This window comes from Onychostoma macrolepis, chromosome 19, assembly GCF_012432095.1.
Source record: "Onychostoma macrolepis isolate SWU-2019 chromosome 19, ASM1243209v1, whole genome shotgun sequence".
NCBI lineage: Eukaryota > Metazoa > Chordata > Actinopteri > Cypriniformes > Cyprinidae > Onychostoma > Onychostoma macrolepis.
Window position 1 is genome coordinate 2,827,668 of NC_081173.1, and position 22,238 is coordinate 2,849,905.

General features: G+C 37.5%; 1 protein-coding gene and 1 non-coding gene across 6 annotated transcripts; both read left to right on the forward strand.

The window, feature by feature from the left end:
- The first annotated feature begins 1,960 nt into the window (after window positions 1–1,960).
- gmeb1 (glucocorticoid modulatory element binding protein 1) lies at window positions 1,961–21,912 on the forward strand. Of its 5 annotated transcripts, none has more exons than XM_058754243.1 (10): window positions 1,961–2,116; window positions 4,568–4,737; window positions 4,853–4,908; window positions 5,189–5,310; window positions 5,387–5,490; window positions 7,977–8,125; window positions 10,833–10,964; window positions 11,057–11,194; window positions 12,246–12,368; window positions 20,378–21,912. In XM_058754243.1, exons 2-10 carry the CDS (start codon window positions 4,607–4,609, stop codon window positions 21,169–21,171), a joined length of 1,749 nt encoding a protein of 582 aa, XP_058610226.1. In that variant the 5' UTR covers window positions 1,961–2,116; window positions 4,568–4,606; the 3' UTR covers window positions 21,172–21,912. The 5 variants fall into 5 exon arrangements, with proteins under 5 accessions (XP_058610226.1, XP_058610229.1, XP_058610228.1 ...); XM_058754246.1 differs by having other exon boundaries at window positions 1,963–2,116; window positions 4,594–4,737; XM_058754245.1 differs by lacking the exon at window positions 1,961–2,116 and adding an exon at window positions 2,125–2,334.
- Window positions 3,489–3,624, forward strand: LOC131526488 (U11 spliceosomal RNA). Its single transcript, XR_009267476.1, has one exon. It is a non-coding gene; the product is annotated as a U11 spliceosomal RNA (small nuclear RNA).
- Window positions 21,913–22,238: the final 326 nt, after the last annotated feature.

Genomic DNA, 22,238 nt, shown 5'->3' on the forward strand with positions numbered 1-22,238 from the left:
AAAACAAAAATATAATCTTTATAAAAAGCACTGTAATTATATGTGATATGATATATGTGACCCTGGACCCACAAAACCAGTCATAAGGGTCAGTTTTTCCGAAATTGAGATTTATAATGAATAAGCAATATATTGATATGTCAATAATTGGCTGAGATACAACTATTTGAAAATCTGGAATCTGAGGGTGCAAAAAAATCTAAATATTGAGAAAATCGCCTTTAAAGTTGTCCAAATGAAGTTCTTAGCAATGCATATTACTAATCAAAATTTAAGTTTTGATATATTAATGGTAGTAAATTTACAAAATATCTTCATAATGATTTTTGGCATAAAAGAAAAATAGATAATTTTGACCCATGCAATGTATTTTTTGGCTATTGCTACAAATATACCTGTGCTACTTGTGACTGCTTTTGTGCTCCAGGGTCACATATAATGAAAGATTGCTCTTCTATCAATGCATTTCCATGACTTTTTCATAACCTATACAGACATTCACGATTATTGCCATTTATTTGATTATTCATGAGTAGTAATAATAATCCATAAATTCAATAAACCCATAATTGTGATAATGATGATGATTATGGATTTGTTGCAACTGCTTGCCATTAGCAGGTTAGTTTGAACAATTTTATCTAATATTAGCAGCAGTGTTGGGAAGGTTACTTTGGAAATGTAATAGAAGTAACTCTATTTCAAATGTAATAAGTAGCGTAACTATTTTAATTACTTCATTAAAGTAACTGATTGCATTTGATTACTTTTTGAGTACTTTTCTACATTTCTAATGAATGTTAATCATGTTGAAACATTTAAAGCAGGCAGGGTTAACCTTACAGGACTCAACACTGATTACTGCCAGACTTCTCAAAATACAGTTTAATACAGATTTAAAACCATAACAAGATATAGTTTCATAGCTATGATGCTGTTTTTGAAATCAAATCTTTGCATAGCTATGACAGAAATATTTCTCATATTTTAGAGCACTCAGTGCAGTTTGGGAAAGAAATCAATCAAATCCGTATGTGTGAAAATATTCAGATGTAACGTTTTTGTAATCGTTAACATTTTCATAAGTAACTATAATTTAATTACACTTTTTTTTTCTTTTCTTCTCAGTAACTGTCACAGATTAGTTACAAATATTTTAGCTAACATTATTTTAAGGTGTCCTTGCTACACGTTACATTTCCTTACTATTATAATAACAATAAATTATGCATAATTCAGTAACCCCAAAACAAACCCTAATCATAACCCTAACCATATAGTAAATTGTACATGTAGTTAATTAATATTACTCAATACTTAAATGTACACTACGTTGCCAAAAGTATTGGGACACCCCTTCTAATGAACAGGTTTGACTAATAATTATTTAATAAAATATCATTATATGCTTAAACATTAAGATTTGTACTCATGGAAATTACTAAAGTAGTCAAACCTGTTCATTAGAAGGGGGTGTTCCAATACTTTTGGCAATATAGTGAATACACCTTAAAATAAAGTGTAACCTTATTTTGTAATTACATGTAACTAGTTACCCCCCAACACTGAATATTAGTGTAGAAATTTACAAAAAAAATCATTTTCAAAAATCATGTCCCGCAGTTGGGTTGCTTTGATTAAATAACAGGCCTAATAACTTAATAATAATAATACAGCTAACTAACAGAATAAAAACATGATAACACAATAAAAAAACATGATTTAAGAAAAGTAATAAAAACGGAGTTATCTGTTTTTGCAAATAAACTCTTCAAATATCCGAAGCAGACCCCTTCAAAGATCAGCTGATGTTGTGAAGTTGTTGTACTTCACACAAACAGCCGCAAAGAACAGTACGAACCGCGGAAGAGCAGACTTATTACAAAAAAAAGCGACCTTTTAAAACCGCACCGTAACTTTTCACTTATTTAAAGACATAAAACGTCCCATAACCCGGTTTATTTCAGTAGGAACAGTGCTGTGTGTGTAGTACAGTCTCTCATGGCTCTGGCTGGAACAGGGACGAGCTTGAGCAGGAAGTGTAGCTCAAACAAACTGCGCATGTTCACGCAAAGCCTCTCGCAATGTAAGGATGACACCGAGCGCGATCTAAACGGTAAGGCCAGTCCAGCGCACTTCTCTCTCTCAAACGTAGCGGATAAACGCCTCGAGCGCGGCGGAGGACTTCGGCGGCCCGTCGACGAGAAGCGTCCACGGAAGCTCCGTCGAATGGCGGAGGAGCGTCGCGTCGTTTGTGTGTGTGCGTCCCGCCGCACGGGAGACGTCATGAGAACAGAGCACCGCGGCGCGACGCCAGCGCGTCATTAAGATACAGTACGGCTCGCGAACGCTGCGTGAATTAGCTGCGCTCGAGGTGTTTGTGAATGTGCTGTTTGTTTGTAAACACACGTTCACTCCCAGACGAGCGAACGAACAAACAGCGAAATGAAGCTGTGGGTTAGCATAGCGCGTTAGCATCACGTCCAGCAGACGAGGGAGAATGAAATGGCGCAACGTGAAGGGCTAACATGCTAACTGAATTAGCCTCCGAAGAGCCCAACACTCCTAAAAAGTGCAGTCGCTTAGAAACATTCACCATGGCAACCATCATAGTTTCCGCTAAAATACTACAGATACTTTTACTGCTGTTAAATCATAATACATGCACACCAGATCTCATTCAAACGCTGCAGCAGTGTTATAGTTCGGCTAATAGCTGATATGGTATTTTAGTAGAATTGATTGTTACCATGGTAAAATGTAAATGTTAGGGATGTCACGGTACAGTGATCATATCACAGTTATTATACAACAGAACTCAGACGCACCGTGGTAACGTTACTGTGTTTATTTACTCCAACGTAATTCAAAGTATAGCATGGTATTACCATGGTACCATGTCTATAAATCACGCTAAGTCCATGGTGCACGTATCTTGTAGAAAGACAGCTGTTTAGTAATCTTCATTAGACAGATGAGCAAAAAAAAAAAAATGACCAAAGAATATGTATTTATTTATTTAGATACATACATGTCTACATATAATATCTACTAGTGCCTGGCAGTAAGGATTTTTCTTTTAGTTGTGGATATAAAACTAGTAGGTTATGTAGTTAATATAAACCATACCTTATGTTATTGTAATTTAATATATTAATTAATTAATTTAATAGTGAAATACTTGTTGCAACTTGAAGTGACTGTTTGAAGTAATTTTTCAGGCAGTTTTAATCAGGTTTGGGTAACTCTTTTTTTTCTTTCTTTTTTTATTTACTATTTTTTTTTATTTTTATGAATGCACATTTTCCTGATGTGAATGTTATGTGTTAGACACTAGCTTGTAGATTGGCCTGACCACACATTGCATTTTCACTTGTTCATACTGAATTAATGGTATACAGTCTGATGTTTAGTACTGTCTGTGATCAACCGTCTCTGAGAGACTCGGACACTCACAGTGGCTCTTCCAGTCAGGGACTGTCAAGATTAAAAAGGGCATCTGCTATGACTGGCATAGCTGTGGATGAGATTTTCTGATACAGTTACGGAATCGCTATCAAGAGATTTCGGATGTGCAATTTTTAAAACCCGAGGCTGCCAATGATCATTATTCTTGGTGCCTCAATTTATTTCTGTAAAAAAAAAAAAAAAAAAAGAAAATATAAAGCATTGAAGTCTACAATGGTGTTTTAAGTTGAACACCATTTCCACGTCGACTCATGTTACCATTGTTTAATTGTGAAGTTTTATGTGTTTATGTTGCTTAAGAGGTGGAGCATGTTACAAGGTTTATAAATGATTAATTTCAAAAATGTTTTTGGAATAACATGAACACATGAATTGTGCCCAGTGAGACCAGGATTGTCTATTAAGAAAATTAAACACGTTCAATGTTAAATTTAAATGTCTTCTACTTATAATCTACTAATGGAATAAAAAAAAATTAAAACATTTAAATGCATATTATTATTATTATTATTATTATGTAGACTACTAGCCAAAAGTTTGAAATAATCAAGTTTTTTTTTTTTTTTTTTTTAAGTCCGGTTAAAAATACAGTAAAAAGTGATATTATTACAATTCAAAAGAGAGTTTTCTATTGTAATATATTTTATTTCAAATTCAGTGTCACTTGATCTTTTAGAAATCATTCTCTTTAAAAAAAAAAATTAAAAATGTAATACTTTTATTCAAGGACACATTAAATTGAACAAAGTGACAGTAAAGACATTTATAATGTTACAAAAGATTTTAAAATGCTTTTTCAAATGCTGTTCATCTGAATTTTGTATTTGTCAAAAAATCATGAAAAAAGTATCATAGCTTCCACAAAAATAATAAGCATCACAAACTGTTTTGAACACTGATAATAATCATGACGAGCAGCAAATATTAGACTGATTTCTGAAGGATCATGTGACACTGAAGACTGGAGTAATGATGCTCAGCTTTGATCACAGAAATAAATGACATTTTGCAATATATACAAATAGAAAGCAGGGATTTCAAATTCTTAATTTCTAAACATTTATTCCAAAGTTTGACTAAAATCCAAAATATAAACCAGGACTGTCATACTCCTCGGTGTTGAAGGAGAGCGTGGGCTATGGCAGAGACAGAAGTCACTGTGTCCATGGAGGACATGGTGGTGGTGAAGAGCGCTGAGGAAGAGGATGCAGATCCAGACAACCAAAGCAAGACTCAGATGATCCTGCAGCTGCAGCCCATCACAGCTGGGTGACCAAAACACAAACATAATAACAATGCATCAAATCTGTCATATTAAACTAAAACTATTCTGGGAGTAAACGGGTGCAGCTTGATGTTATAGATGGTGTTTTATGTTTGATAGGCTTGGAGATGAAAGCAGCGAGACAGATGCTGCAGTTGTGGCTGTGGAGACACAAGGTAACCATGTCCTAAAACTTAATAGTGGTGGTTTTTCTTCGGATCATGGCAGCAGGTTTTGCACAGCTCATGTGTTCTTGATAAAATGCAGCCATGTAGTTCAAACCGTCTTTAATTCACATCATAATTATTAGCAGTAATCATTCTGTAGTTTCCTGCAAGCTAAATGCTGTCTGCTCAAACTTATCAGCTCTCTCCAAGCAGCGGATTACGCTGTCACTAAATACACCTCATGCAATTTTGCCACAATAAACTCTTGTTGGCGTGTGTGTATGTTCAGATGAGGCGTCTGCTGAAGGAGAGGATTTGGAGCTTGGTTATCCCATTACATGCGGCGAGAGTAAAGCCATCCTCCTATTCAAGAAGTTTGTCTGCCCAGGAATCAATGTCAAATGTGTGAAGGTTGGTGTCGAGTAGAGCTTAATGCTGCAGATAACCGCTGGTAAGGTGTTTAATGGCTTTCTCTGTTTCTCCGCAGTATGAGGATCAGTTGATTAGTCCAAAGCAGTTTGTGCACTTGTCGGGTAAAGCCACCTTGAAGGACTGGAAGCGAGCGATCCGGATGGGTGGGATTATGCTCAGGTCTGCTCAGCATTTACGCATATGTGACCCTGGACCACAAATCCAGTCATAAGGGTCAATTTTTTGAAATTGAGATTTATACATCAGCTTTCCATTGATGTATGGTTTGTTAGGATCGGATGATATTTGGCGGAGATACAACTATGTGAAAATCTGGAATCTGAGGGTGCACAAAAATCAAAATATTGAGAAAATCACCTTTAAAGTTGTCCAAATGAAGTTCTTAGCAATGCATATTACTAATCAGAATTTAAGTTTTGATATATTTATGGTAGTAAATTTATAAAATATCTTCATGGAACATGATCTTTACTTAATACCCTAATGATTTTTGGCATAACATTTTTTTATAATTTTGACCCATACAATGTAATGTTGGCTATTGCTACAAATATACCCCAGCGACTTAAGACTGGTTTTGTGCTCCAGGGTCACATGTTGTATTTTCTTTTAATGCACTTCATTCAAAATTGTGTTTTTAAAAAGTGGAATTAGTAATTGTGTTGCACTTTTTTTACAAGCTGTTAGGGGCCGTTCACACAGAACGCGTCTTTGTGTCTAAAAACACGAGATGCAGTGCTGAGGAATGGTTTTATAAAAAATGCAGCGCAGAATGCCTCCTCTGCCATGTTGGCGTCAAATTAAACAGTTGCCATGCCAATTTGCTACTGTAAACAAAAGCTTGCAACGCTTGCCCCGCCTCTGGGGGCTTCTGATTGGTCCACTGTTTTGTAACTGTAACTAGTAAAGTAATGCGTTACTTTTTAATTTGGAAGGAAATATCTGAGTTACTTTTTCAAATAAGTAACTCCAGTTACTTTTTCCCCCATGTACTGACTGACAGCTCTTGTGTTGCCATGTTGAGAGAAATCGGGAGTAAGTGCGCTGTGTGAACATCATGTTACTGTAATTCTAGACTAAATATGAACATGTATTTTCTCATCTCACCTGCACAAAAACAGATTCAGTATTCCTCAAAATGAATAAAAAGTCAAATGCAAACTCGGAATATTATAAAAACTTGCAATAATTAAATATGTTAAATAAAACAAATATAAGGTAGGTATTTAATCCCATTTTATTAACCAGTGTCTTTGCTACTGACCTTTGATGATTCAATTCAACCTTACTAAGCAAAAATGTTTCATTTTTGTTATTGCTGAAGAGTATTGAACTTTTTTCTCCTGCGTCATATTCTTCATGCAATTTGTTTGAGCGGCGCCGTCTACTGTACAGATAAGAATTTACATTTCCTTCAGCCTGAGGCGTTTTTATTTCACTTTATTTGTAAAAGAAGAACTTTTTATATTAAAAACAAACAATTAAGCCCAGCCCAGATTTAAAAAGGAATGCAAAAGTAACGTAACACATTACTTTCCATAAAAAGTAACTAAGTAACATAATTAGTTCCTTTTTCAGGGAGTAACGCAATATTGTAATGCATTACTTTTAAAAGTAACTTTTCCCCAACACTGTTTATAAGTGGCGCTGTGTGTTAAAGTTGAAATACTCTTAACTTAACAAGGCGTCTTAAAAACAAGGCACTCATGTGCGAGGCGCTGTAAAAGACATGAGATGCGAGCGCAATGGTCACAGACATCCATGTAGCGCATTTGCAAAGAAAAACAATGGGAAAGTAGCACATTGGAATGGAAAAACACATTCTGTGTGAACGGCCCTTTACTCTGTTGAGTCCAATATACAGTCTCATCCTTCAACAACAAACTCTTTGCAAAGCTGTATTGCGATATTGCTCGCTGAGCAATGGTTAACGTCTGTCTGGCAAGAAACAGAACAAACGGAGACTAAATCCAGAAGAACTGTGGAGAACAACGTCTCCAAGACGCTTCAAGAAACCTACCTGCAAAGCTACAGTACTGTTAAAAGTTTCAGGCACTTGTGTAAAAATGCTGTAAAATAAGGATGCTGTCAAAAATAATGTCATAAATAGATTTTCTTTATCAAATAACTTCTATTAACTAAATTAAAATCAACATTTGGTGTGAGCATACTTTGTGTTTAAAGCAGCTTTTGCCCTCGGTGCACTTCAGCAGAGTTTCTCAGGAGCTTTGCAGGAAGGTTTCTTGAAGCGTCTTGGAGACGCAGTTCTTCTGGATTTAGTCTGTCTCTGTTTGTTCGGTTTCTTCATGTCATTGCAGACAGACTGATGATGATCGGATCAGATCTCAAAATCTCACTGGATTATTACAATCAATGGAAAAGTGAATGTTTGGAATGTAAACTGATATTTCCTACTGACACATTACAGCAAAGATAGAAATAACGGACTTATAACCATTTTTTTAGCTGCTGAAAATACTAGTGGCCTAATAATTTTGGCCACCACTGTATATCAAGCTCATTTGTTACACAAGCTCAAGGAAAAGTCCCCACTTTGACCCCTTTTGGATTTTCAATGAAAACGTATATTCTTCAGTGAGTGGTAGTCATAACCTCTGACAGCTGTGTGTGTGTGTGTCATGAAGGAAGATGATGGACTCGGGTCAGCTGGATTTCTATCAGCACAGCACTCTCTGCACAAACACCTGCCGCAGCACCAAGTTCGACCTGCTGATCAACAACACGCGCTTCCCACCGGACGGCAGTGGGCTCAGCACACCCACCACAGCTCAGGGTCAGAACACACACACAGACACACACATGTTCGTTTTTGTGAAAAGTGGGAACATCCCATAGGCGTAATGGTTTTTATAGTGTACTTACTGTATGTGCTATTGTCCTACACCAACCCTACACCTAAACCTACCCCTTACAGGAGACTGTGCATGTCAACTTTCCCCCAAAAAACCTCACTCTGTATGATTTATAAGCGTTTTGAAAAGTGGGGACATGGGTCAATGTCCTGAAAAGTCACCTTCACCTTGTAATACCTGTCATACCTTTGTCATTATACACATCTATGTCCTGACTTTTCACAAAAACGCACACACACACACACACACACACACACACACACACACCGTGAACACAAACCCGGAGCAGTGGGCAGCCCGGGGAGCAGTCGGGGGTTCGGTGTCTTGCTCAAGGGCACCTCAGTCGTGGTATTGAGGGTGGAGAGAGCGCTGTGCATTCACTCCCCCCACCTACAATCCCTGCCGGACCTGAGACTTGAACTCGCAATCTTCACGAGTCCAACTCTCTAACCATTAGGCCACGACTTATACTTTAAACTGACACAAAAGGGCTTATTTACCCTAGTAAAAAAGTGATATATTTAAAATACATTTATTTTAAACTAAGTGTAGTTAAAATCTATCAACATATTTACTGACAGACAACTCGAGACTTACTGATATAAAATTTTTAACTAAACTGTACTTGGCATATTACTTGTGCACAATGCACTTTTCTTAATATTGAGTCTAAAATGTGTTTTAATGTCACTTTTGATGAGGATTGTGTGATCTTTGAATAATATCGGACTTTAAATGCAAAATATTTAAAGTGTACCTGAAGTATACTTGCAATAGTTCCACTTTAGCACAATCAAGCATATCTTTAATTGGACTTCAGCACTACTTCTGCACAATTAAAGTGCATTAAGTACAAAATTAGTTGTTCCAATTTAGCAGACTGTATACCAGTTTAGTATACTAAAAGTACAATTTCAGGAGATTTTATTAAGTGTATAAATATTAAAACTTTATTTGTAATATACTTAGCATGAAATAAATGTATTTCAAATGCATTTAAGTATATTTATTTTTCACTTGGGTAGTCAGTAGCTGTGTTTCCATCACCCTATTTTTATGCGCATTTGAAGTATCACATCAGAAAGGAGAGATGGAAACATCACGTAATTCGCAAAAAAGTTTTTTACGCTAGCTTGAGGTGCTTTTGACTTAAGCGTTAATGTGAATAATGGGAGATGGAAACGCATTTGACGAATAAACTCCTCCATGCACATCAAAAAAAGTCATGCGACTTTGTGCTATGGGACGACAAAACCTGATTAACCAGCGGACAGATCTCGCTCCACAGCGTCTGAAATATTATGTTCATTCTGAAACGCCTGAACAAAGTCTGTCGTCAAAGTATTTACGTATAATTGCTTATATAAAATATAAAATGCTTTCTCAATAAAACAGCTATTGGTTTCACTTGATATATTTTATCAGTGTAACTTATCTGCTAGTCACCAAGCTTTATCATTAAACACCGTTTTGATATTACAGATAAAAGATGCTTTCCCTGTTGGTGAGTTTGTTAACTGCGTTACAGACAAACTGTATAGATCGACGGGTAACATAGTTGACAATTTGGCCATTTTGACTCATAATTTTAATGGTAGGCCTTGTCTGGCCAACCCAATGTTAATTTCTTGACCAGGTTAACCTCAGATTTTAATATTTATTTGAATTAAAATGATACAGATATTGCAAACCATAACAATGCCCCCAACATTGTTGACATGCAATTAATATACTCCTTAACAATAGGTCACATTGGAGATGAAATATATTAAAAAAAATTAAAGAACATTTAACATAATGTGTTCAAAATGTCAGCTGCAGAAGAAAATGACATGATCACATGGTGCTGGTCATATAGTTTTATGATAAACCATTTTTAGTTTTCAGGGGGATGTTTGGTTTGTAATGTAGTTGACAGAATTAGTTTTTGTGGACGTGAGTAAAAATCTATTTTTCTAAGGTGTTTAGATTGCAGAAATAAATTGAGGATATATATATATATATATATATATATATATATTAGTGCTGTCAAATGATTGATCGTGATTAATCGCATCCAAAATAAAAGTTTTTGTTTACATTATATATATATATATATATATGTATGTGTACTGTGTATATTTATTATGTGTATATATAAATATACACGCATACAGTATATATTTTGAAAATATTTTGTTTATACATTTATATATTCATATTCTTATATTGTATATTATATATAAATATAGTTAATATATAAACACATTTTTCTTTAATATATACGTGGATGTGTTTATGTGTATTTATATTTACATAATAAATATACACAGTATGCACACATAAGTTATGTAAACAAAAACTTGGATGGATGCGATTAATCGTTTGACAGCACTAATATATATTTTTTATTCATTATTTTGAACTCAAGACTCTTTCATTCAAAAAGCAGACATCGCAAAAATAAAACTGTGATATAAGGGTCAAACTGAAAAACAGGGTGCGCAAAATATATGTGTGCAATTATAGTATGTATTCTCTCAATTAATAAAATATGTTAGGAAAGTTATGTAATCATCAATGGACATAAAATGTACCCTAAATTATATCACGACCCTAATACACAGTGTCTGTATGTGTGTCCTGCAGGGCATGTTTCTGTGGGTAACGGAGGTCAGACGGCCACAGCAGAGGAGAAGAAAGAAGACGTGATCGGTACGGTGGAGTGGAGCACAGCCATGGTAGAAACCCCAGAGAAAAGAGACTCACCTGATATCTCAGGTAAGCGTTCAGACCTCACTCAGGACTCTCATGCGTTAATGAAGATGGCATCCACAGACGTCACGAGTGCTGTACTGTGTGTGTGACCCCAGACGAGACGCTGAGTTTCTGGAGGGGCATCGCTGAGGTGGGGCTGATGGGGGAGGTGGTGACCAATATCCGCTCAGAGCTGCTGAGTCTGCTGAGAGGAGTTCAGCTGCGCACGGATCAGAGCTCTCTACAGGACGCAGGTCAGTGCTTCATCTGTGACAGGTTTGTCCCGTGAAGTTCAGCTCCAACCCTAATCAAAAACATCTGAACCAGATGCTAGTTACAGATTCACAAGATGCCAAATAGAGTTTCATAGTATTTTGCAACATTTATACCATTACATTTTTTCACAACCTTAAGAGACTTCATTAAAATAACAAGTCTGTTACAGAAAACCTTGCTAACCAATCACATTATAGCTGTGACATAATTGAATTACTCTCAGAATTGTACAACTGTCAGTCACTCTTTGCGGATACCACAAAAATGATCAAAGTACCATAAAATGAATCCTTCCTGCTGCAAAACTGTCAGTGATTTTTCACAGAAAACTCCAAAAATAATAAATAAATCCAAATAAATATTGGCAGGCAGGCTGTCGGTTCAATAAATGAAAAAAACCCCACTTAATTCAGCAGTTAATTTAATATAAATAGGACCATCAATACTATTTGTAAATAATGTACAAAATAATATATATATATATATATATATATATATATGTATATGAAAAATTCGAATATCGTGAAAAAGTTATTTTTTGTAAATTATATCAAAATGAGTTTTTGAGATGCACCTATATATATATATATATATATATATATATATATATATATATATATATATATATATATATATATATATATATATATATATATACACACATACAGGTGCAATACAATTTTTATATATATATATATATATATATATATAACTTTTATGCTAGAGCTGTCAATCATTTAAAAATGCTGAATTAATTGAATTTATTCATTTAACCAGTTCAATTCATTTTAAGACTTGATGAGATTCACCTGTAGGTGTGTTTTGTTTTTGGAGCATCTTGTGGCCTGTAGTTCAAGTAGAGGATTGGAGATCCATGAAAAACACATTTAGTGTGTCATTTTGTTGTCAGTTTATGTTGTAGTGTTGTAATTCAGGTGTAGTTGTGGTAGCAGAATGTGGCTATTAATGTTGAGTTGGTGTTTAGTGTGTGTGCGTGAGATGTGATCAAGTGATCTGTGAATCTTGCAGAGATTGCGGTTCTGAGTAACCTGGCACAAGTCTTTGACCTGCTGGACTCCATCAAACAAATTCTGAATGTTCGACGGCAAATGACGGACCCGGAGCAGACGCAGGTCCTCAGAGCACTGACAAGTGAGTGAAGAGACAGTAGAGATGGTTTCAGACTAGGGATGCAATGATACCATTTTTTTTCAGAACCGATCCATTCCAATCGGATACCAGCACAGTGTTATAAACTAGGTTAGTGGTGATTCATCAGCAAGAGATAGCCTAATCTAGGAAAATCATGAGTGCACAATAATTTTTATAAAATCTAAACATTTAGAGAAAAAGGCTATGGCTCCAATACAGAGCGGCACAAAGCACTTATGTGCATCCGGTGCACAGAATGATGCGCTTGAAGCAACACGGAGTCACAGTGCTCCGCATAGAAGAGTTCAAAGTACAAAGAGAAGAGATACTGATGTGTAGTGTATTATATTTGTGCAATAGTTTGAGCCTTTTCTTCTAACAGTTTTAAATCTCAGTTATTGTGCACTTTTGAAGAGAGTTTCATCATTTTGACTGTAGTAACCGGACACGCAGTTTGATTGCTGAATGGAGGATGACAGACAGTGGAGAGAAGAGTTTACTTGAACTTGAATTTAATTACTTAAATATTCATCTGTACCTCGGACTATGGAACAGCTTCAGAACACTTGAAATATAGCGCATGAAAACTTTATGCTGCTTTATAATGATTTTGAGCCTTTCGTGGGGCTTAACAATAACACAGAATAGTATACTCACAATATTTGTATCCGATCCAGTAGAAATTGCCAGTATCGGAGCCGATACCGATACTGAGTATCGGATGGATGCATCTCTATTTCAGACTAGAACTTTTCAAGAAGGCTGGAGCAATGGACGTGCCGAAAGGTAGGGGCATGGAGAATAGTCTTCATGATTGGTCGACAAAGCTGTGTGTCAGGGTGTGGGGGTGGGGTTAGGGGTAGTTTCTGTTGTGCTGATTCACCTTTCAGAACGCCTCCTTTCAGCACGCCCATTGCTCCAGGCTGCACCACCTCCATCTCAAACTTTTGGACAAGCTGAAACATTTTCTGAACTCAGTCTGTCTATGAATTCAGTTAAAGTGCCCCTATTATGGGTTATGAAAGGTTCATATTTTGGTTTTGGGAGTCCCCAACAACAGGTTGACATGCATGCAAGGTCAAAAAACACATTCATTTTCTTATAATATGCATTTATTTTTACCTTATTTGCTCAACGACTCCCAAACGATTCGCTCAACGATTCATTTTTCCAAACCCCTCCTTTGCGTGACGCTAATCTGCGGTGATTGGTCCGATTTGTCGAGTTAATTTCCATTTCATAAAGCAGCTTTTGTGAGCTCAGTGCTGCTTTGTGTACAGCGTTACCGGGGAAACAGCTATTTTTAACGCTCCAAAAGCGGCACCTAGTGGCAAAGAATGAATTTGCATTTTCATTCAGACCAACGCGAAAATCGACTGATGGTTTCACGCAGCAAACACGCAGAGCTGTAAATGTGAACCGATATATGTATCATGGGGGAAGCCCCGCCACACATAGAGTGTAAGTCTGTGGGAAACACTGTAGCAGTCTTCAATAAAATTACGGGGACACAACACAAAGTTGGGGCTATACTGCTGTGGTATTGCTGTAAAAATTAACTTTAACCATTGATTCTTCACAGCCTCGTCCTTTGGCAGTAAAAACAACCAAATAAAACGGAGTTACCCTCAGTGCAGAGCACAGTGTCAGTATGCTAATGTTGATGTCAACATGAAACGACTTGGGATTCGTTTTAAAAATGACTCGTTTCAATGATTCAGAGTCGACTCTTAAATAACTTTATACACGGTGCACTTTCAGATTTAAAACTTTGCAGGATGTCTTCATTCACTTACAGCTGTGTTACACACTGCATGAAAGGTAATTTTCTAAATTTTTCCACTTCATTTTCTGAAGTGATCTCCTATCAGTCAAGTATACTTCTATCTTTGTCTGTCAGCGGAAAAACACGAGTGTCATCTTGTGCGAGTTACATTTTTGTATGGTAACATGCCTTTCTGAGCCCAGCCGCCCTTTAGATTATTTCACAAATTCCCATCATTCGTATTCACAGGTTTTCTAAAAGTGTTTCTAAAACATATTAAATTAAATAATTTTGTGAAAGATTCTCCTATAGTTTCTACTATAAATTCTAATTGGATGAGCTGCATATAGACATTTGGAATAGCGGCATAACACTTTATTTTGATAGTTCACTTTAGACACTATACTAACTAAAGTAACTTTGCAACTACATGTCAACTAGCAGTCATTAGAGTATTAGTAGACTGTCTACTTAATATCCTCTAGCACTTTATTTTGATGCTCCCCAACAGACATTCTTCTAACTTAAGCCCTATTCGGACAGGAATAGTTTTACAGGGGGTTGTTAGAGAAATTTGTGTTTCACAGACGTACTTTGCGATTTTAATCCTGTCCGAATCTGCCACGGCTGTGTTTTTCTCACACATCCTTTGTAATAACTACTGTAGATGCTCTTACTACTGCGCGCATTTTTGATATGTTTCATATAAGACTGGCTACTTTAATATCAGAGTCAGGTAAGATTACTCACCTTCACTCTATTACATAATATTTTTATTTACATATGTACCTTTACGAAAATTGCACATGGTTTTACTACAAATAAATAAAAAATAAAATAGTTAAGCTAAAGTAACCACAAATTAACCATGGTTTTGTTATACTAGCCATAGCTTAACCATGGCATTTGTAGTAAACCTGTGGTTATTCTAATGGCAAACAGTCCATATGATTATACGCAATGCACGCATACAGAGCATGTGATCTCTGCAACAGCGAGATGTACAAAACAGACCCTCCCACCTCTAATAAACACAGAGATTTTAGTCCTGTCTGAATCGGGACATAAATCGCAGACGTCGGGCGATAGGAATCAAAACTCAAACGTAGTTTAGAAAACTAGTCCCATCCGAATAGGGCTTTAGACTCATTGGAAAAACATACCTATGGTGACATTTCTGCAAAATGACATTACGTTGCTTCTTGCACGCTTTGCGCCACTTTCAAAGTTCAGTTTATCCCACACAGGTGAAAGTGAATGTGGCAATGTTTTTTTTTTTACGATGGTTGTTGTTTGTATCGTGGCAGTTTGGAAAGGAAGTTTAATGCTCAATAACATACCACCTAAATCTAACAAGTAGTGTTGACAAAATCAAACATGGGATGAAAACGTGTTTGCTAAAGCTAAAATTTTAGCTTGATACAAGTCTGAGCTTTTTTATTGAGTGTCGTGACTTGTGTTTTGACAGGATTTGTTCCCGAGTGCTCAATATTACAAGTGCAATGCTGTTCCAGCTGAGCTACTGATCAGGTTTAGTGTGTTAGATCAAGCTTCCACGCTAGAAATATTAGATCCAGCCACAGACGCCAGATCCTGTCAGAAAATATCTGCTTTGTCTGGAAACAGAACAATTAGTCAGCAACGTTGTCTAATACCCAAATCCTGTTAACAGCAAGTCGTGTCTCATACCTAAAACCAGTGTTTAGTCTGGTACCCAAAACTCTATTAACCAAGAGTTGACTGAGGCAAGCCCGAGAAGAGCAGAAGCAGGAGACGAAGTGATGATGATAAAAAAGAAGCAGAGTTTATTGAAACTTAGTTATTAAGATTATGATACTACAATCAGTAGCAATGAAAAATGACTGCTTCACAGCATTGTCCCATAAACTTTGAAATGGAGACATTCTTTTATCTCTTACTCGTGAACACAAATATCCCTTGAAACTATGGGATTAGATCTCTGCCACAATCTTGCGCGCAAAAGATCATATTTTGAGTGTGTTTTGCACGTGCGCGAACTGAGTTTTGTGGAGAAAATATTTGTTTCGCAAAGAAGAAAGTATTTCGAGCGCACAAAATTCACTTTTGCATTTAAAATATGTTTTTGGATGTGTGCAGACCTTCTCTTTTGCGCGTGCAATGCTTCACTAGCTTGCTCCCCTGATGCCTGCCCTCAGTGCTGCTCTAAACGCTCAACACAACCCAGCGTTACAATATGCCATAATTTCAGCCAATCAGAGACAAGGCTACTAAATTCTGATTGGCTGCCTTGACAATCAATCACAACATTCCTTGCATTACCGACGACAGCAGAAAATGAAAAATACAGTGCATGCATAATTATTATGCAAGTTGATATTCTGATTATATTTTTTTCCAAGCACATTTTACCAATTCCAAACAACATCAATCTTAATAACTACTATTAATCTTGTATTTAATCATTTATAACTGATATACAATTATTCATGAAGGCTGGAAGTGAAAAATGTCTTATATTCAGGTGGGCAGAATTATTAAGCAGGTTTTCTTTTACAGATAAAATGGTCCAAAATAGGGATTTAACTCAGACTGAAAGTCAAAAATTATTAAATGCCCATGAGAAATATTCAAAACTAATGCAATACTAGAAATTGCAAAGTTAATAATGCATGACCATTGGACAGCAAAATGCTCAGTGGGTCAGCAGGGTCAGTCAAAAACATGTGGAGAAGAAAAGATGCATGTTAACTGCAAAAGAATTAGGAATTAAGGTGAAGAATTAGGTGTGAAATCACCAGGAACCATTTAGTCTCCAGCGCCACCATTATCCAGAACTGCAATGAGTCTCCAGAAGTACAAGGTGTCAGGTTCTCAGAGACTTAGGTTAAGTATAGAATCCTAATAAAATGACCCCTACATTATAAGAATCGCATACTGAAGTGAAGACTGATTTTTTAAATATTTTTATAGGCTTTATAGACAGATAAGTTGAGAGTGACTCTTGAAGGACCAGCACCACATCCTCTTGTACTACTCTTTATCTTCTATTAATTTATCTTTATATTCTATTTATCTTCCAGAATCTGGCAGTAAGTTTTGGGAGTTCATTTTTAGTCTTGAGATTTTATCTGTAGAAGATAACCTGCTTAATAATTCTGCACACCTAAATATAAGGCATTTTTCACTTCCAGCGTTCATGAACAATTATATATTGGTTATAAGTGATTAAATACAAGATTAATAGTAGTATTAAGATTGATGTTGTTTGGAATTGGTAAAATGTGCTTGGAAAAAAATATGATCAGAATATCAACTTGCATAATAATTATGCATGCACTGTATTTTTCATCTTCTGCTGTCGTCGGTAATGCAAGGAATGTTGTGACTGGTTGTCAAGGCAGTCAATCAGAATTTAGCAGCCTGGTCTCTGATTGGATATTGTAATGCTGGGTTTTGCCCTCTTTTTTTTCTAATTCGAGAAGTCGTTTCACTCAGACATACATCACAGTTGGGAAGAAAACTCAATCGCAATTTCCGTTTCATGCCATCTTTAAGTGGGGTTTAGACATAAGCATTGTGCTTATAAGAGCACTCATTACCGTGGTAAAGTCACAGAGTACCACTTTATTTTAAGGACCAATTCTCACTATTAACTAGTTCCTTATTAGCATGCATATTTCTACAATATTGGCAGTTTATTAGTACTTATTAGCACATATTAATGTCTTAAGGCCCGTTCACACCAAGAACGATAACTGTAAAGATAACTATATTAGCGTCCACACCAGCGGACCATATCATCTGTTTATTCTCGCTCATCTACCGCTTTAAATTCTCGAGCTCGTTACAGCATTTATTCTGATTGGCTGTCAATGATTTATCGTTCATCAGCTGGAAAAAACTGTCCTGAAAGTTATTCCAACAATATCGTTTCTCTGTGCCTTTATCGTTATAGCTGTGGTGTGGACTCTGCTATTCTTTAAAGGTAGGGTAGGCGATTTCGGAAAAGCTAGCAATAGCAAGCTAGCTTTGAAAGCAAGATCCCCACCCTCCCTTCACTTTGCAAAGCCACACCTCCCCCAAAACACATGAACGCGCTCAGGCAGACCAGAGGCTTAACCAGCGACACGATGAGAGACGGCGTTGGTGAAGGATTGAATGCAATGCTGTCAGATTACCTCATGTCTCATTCACCTGTGAGAAAATATATCACGTATCATATAGCATGTCTGCGCAAACCGGGTGCACAGAGGTATGCAAATACATATTTGACAGGCAGGCAGGACAGCCTATCATAATGTTCGGACCGAACATTTTGTTTGGACGAACATTTTATGGTCCTATGCCTTCCACAGTCAATATAAATACATATAAATAAATGTAGACCACTTAACTTAGTGATTGCTATCGAGATGTGAAGAGACTTTCAACCAGCATAACAAAAAATGTTTTTGAACCAAATCACCATATGATGTTTTAGAACTATATCTTTATCGTTATCTTTATAGTTATCGTTTTTGGTGAGAATGGGCCTTTAGTCTGTATGACCATATTCTAGATCCCTTAATCAAACCCCATACCTAAACTTAACAACTACCTTACGTAAACACCAAGGTTCTCGAGGCTGTGCTGTATTGTGAATAAATCATAGATGAAGGGGGTTTTTAGGCACGATGCAAAGCAGAAGGGCGTGATCTCAAAATTAAAGATGAAAGATGCAACATAATGCCAGCAGGGGTCACTCATACTTCATTAAATAAATAACAAACAGTTAATTTTGCCGAAATGCATAATATACAACACCGTTTTAATGCTATATTATTGATCATTTATATTGCTAAGGGTGGTTGCTAAGGTTGTTGCGCAGTGATACACAGAACCGCTGGGTGAAACGGTCATAGCTGTGCTTTATCTTGAATAAAACACAGCTGCTGACCAATCAGAATTGAGGACTGGAACTAACCGTTTTATAATAACTATTAATAAGTAGCAAATCAGCAGTTTAATGATGCAAAACAGACTTTGAACCAGCATAACAAAAAAATGTTTTTGAACCAAATCACCTACCCTGCCTTTAATATTGAGAACAATTTTTAGAACTATATCTTTAATGTTATCTTTATAGTTATCATTCTTGGTGTGAACGAGCCTTTAGTCTGCATGACCATAATCTAGATCCCTAAAGGCCCATTCACACCATGAATGATAACTGTAAAGAAAACGATAAAAGTATAGTTGTGAAAGTCGTTCTCGATATTAAAGAATAGCGGAGTCCACACCTCAACTATAATGATAAAGGCACAGAGAAACAATATTATTGAAATCACTTTCAGAAAGATTTTTTTCCAGCTGATGAACAATAAAAATATTGACAGCCAATCAGAATCAATCCTGCAGTCACAAGCCCGAGAATTTAAAGCGGAAGACGAGCCTGCACTTAGAATAAACAGACAATATCGTTCGCTGGTGTGGATGCTAATATAGTTATCTTTATAGTTATCGTTATTGGTGGTAAATACCTAAACTTAAATGGATAGTTCACCCAAAAATGAAAATTACCAAAGATTTACTCACCCTCAGGGCATCCTAGGCGTGTCTGACTTTCCTCTTTCAGATGAACACATTCAGAGTTATATTCCACATTGTCCTGTCTGTTCCAATCTGTATAATTGCAGTGAATGGTGCCCTTGTTTCTGAATCAGAGAAAAAAGTATGCATCCATCATAAAACTACTCCACACGGCTCCGAGGTGTTAATAAAGGCCTTCTGAAGAGAAACGATGCGTTAGTTTAAGAAAAATGTTGATTTTTAAAACTTTATAAACTATAATGTGCAGCTTCCGGTCTCTCAAGCAGGCGCGTTCACAACAAGGCGGTCGAGCGTATGATGTAGGCGTAATGAAAGGCGCAACGTAAGATCCAGAAAGAAGACTGTAGTCTCGTGAGAGTAAGCTCCGGGGAGAAGCGTGTAATCTCGCGAGAACAAAGTTTTGTGTACAGCACAGGAAAACCATGTGAACAAGTAAATTGTACCCGGATCTTACGTTGCGCCTATCATATGAAACAAGGGCACCATTCACTGCAATTATACAGATTGGATCCCTTTAACAACTACCTTACTAACTATTAATAAGCAGCAAATTAAGAGTTTAATGATGCAAATTCAAAGTTAATAATAAATAGTGAGAACTGGTCAGTCTCATAGATTGTTTCAGTTCTCTGAAAACAATACCATCTCTTGTATCTCTTGTGTGTCTGTTTAGCATTGGAACAGCAGGTGGAGGAGCAGAAACGGCAACAGTCGCTCAGCTGGTTGTCTCAATCCCAGGCCCTCAGCAGTCTGGTTCTCCCCTCTACGCCTCCATCCAAACGTGCTCCCAAACGCCCCCGCCTCCAGCGGCCCGCCTCCACCACCGTGCTCGGCACGTCCGTCGCCCAGCCGCTTACCCTTCAGCCCCAGCAGTTCACTGTGCTCTCCCCCATCACCCTCTCCTCCATCGGCCAGTCGTTCGCGGTGGCCGGCCTCAACCAAGCCTCCAACACGGTCACCCTACACGCTCTCCCCGCCGGCTCACAGCTCTTCACCAGAATCGCTGCGGGTTCGGACGGAAAAACCGAAGCCATCACGCTCCATCCGGCTTCTGGGCTCACGCTGCTGGGCACCACAGCCATGCAGGACCACGGGCAGCTTATGAGCCCCGTCGAGCTCGTCCAGTTCACGCAGAAGACGACCTCCGGCGTAGCCCAGGAGGGTCAGATGGTGGCAGGTACGGTAGTGATGCAAGAGAGCGTCGTCAGTGTCGTGCAGGAGGAGGAGAACCAAGACAACACCACCCTCATCGAGATAGACCCAGCCGCCGGCGACCACAGCGTGAGCGTCATGGAGCTGCAGCTCGAGGGCGAGGAAGCCGAGGGCGGAGCGACTGTGGTGGAAGGAGGTGAGGAGGTGGTGCAAGGCGAGACGGAGGAGATACAGCTGGAGGCCAACGGTCAGTTCCACAATTTGCCCGTTGTAGTGGTAGAGGAAGAGACGCAGGGCGCCGACAAAGCCAAATGAGACACCGACACGCTCACACAAACCGCCCTCAGAGACTGACGGACCCGAATCAGACAGGGACGGGGATTGTGTCGCCCCAGGTGGAGTTTGTGTTTGCCCTTCCAGCTGTCTCGTTTTTTCATTACTCTCTTCCTGCACAGCCAAGCTCAGCTCTTCAAGCCTGACGTGTCACGTATTTGTAAAAGCAAGTTCAGTATTCCTTTTTTTTTTACGTGCGAAAAGCAACAATTTGTGATGTTTCGTTGGAACACATTCAGTATTTGCTTTTGTTTTTGAGTGTGGAAGTTTAGACCAGGCACTTATTTTTCAGTTTCCCTTTATTTTGGTGCCAAAATGTCTTGTTGTAGCCAGATTATCCACTTTGTGAATCTCCAATCTGAAGGTGAAGACTCACAATTCAAGTGATATTTAAGACACTCCCATAATGAGAAATTACACTGTCTGTGGTCTCTTTGTACTTACTGACATCAGGGTATAAATGGCACTAATGTTGGTGATATTTTAGCACAGTGGTTTTTAACTCCGGACCTGGAGACCCGCAGCACTTCAGTTCATGCAGCGCTCTGCTAGTGATATTATAGTCTGAATTGTGTGTAAATAAAGGAGGTAAAAGTGCAATGCTTGGGTTCCCAGGATCAGAGTTGAGATCCACACCGTTAGCACACATAATGAAAGATGTGTTATGAATGTTTGTGAATGGATCCTGTGTGTCCTTCACTGAAATAAAACGGATCTTCCTTTCCCCCGTGAGTTATATATTGTAAATGATGGTAGATCGCGGGATTGTGCATTTCAAAGTCTGTTACAGTTTCTGAGTTTATGTTTTGGAAAGTAATTGCAAAAATACTTGATTTGGAGGTTTATAAATACACTGTTGTTAATTTTGCAAAACAAGTTAATTTATTCCATTTAAAGAAATCGTTCGTGCAAAATCTATAATTCTGTAATGATTTACTCACCCTCATGTCGTTCTAAACCTGCTGTGGACCATAAATGGAGATGTTTAGCATAATGTTCACACTTACACAGTTCACACAAAACATTATTTTGCTGCTTGTTTGAATGAA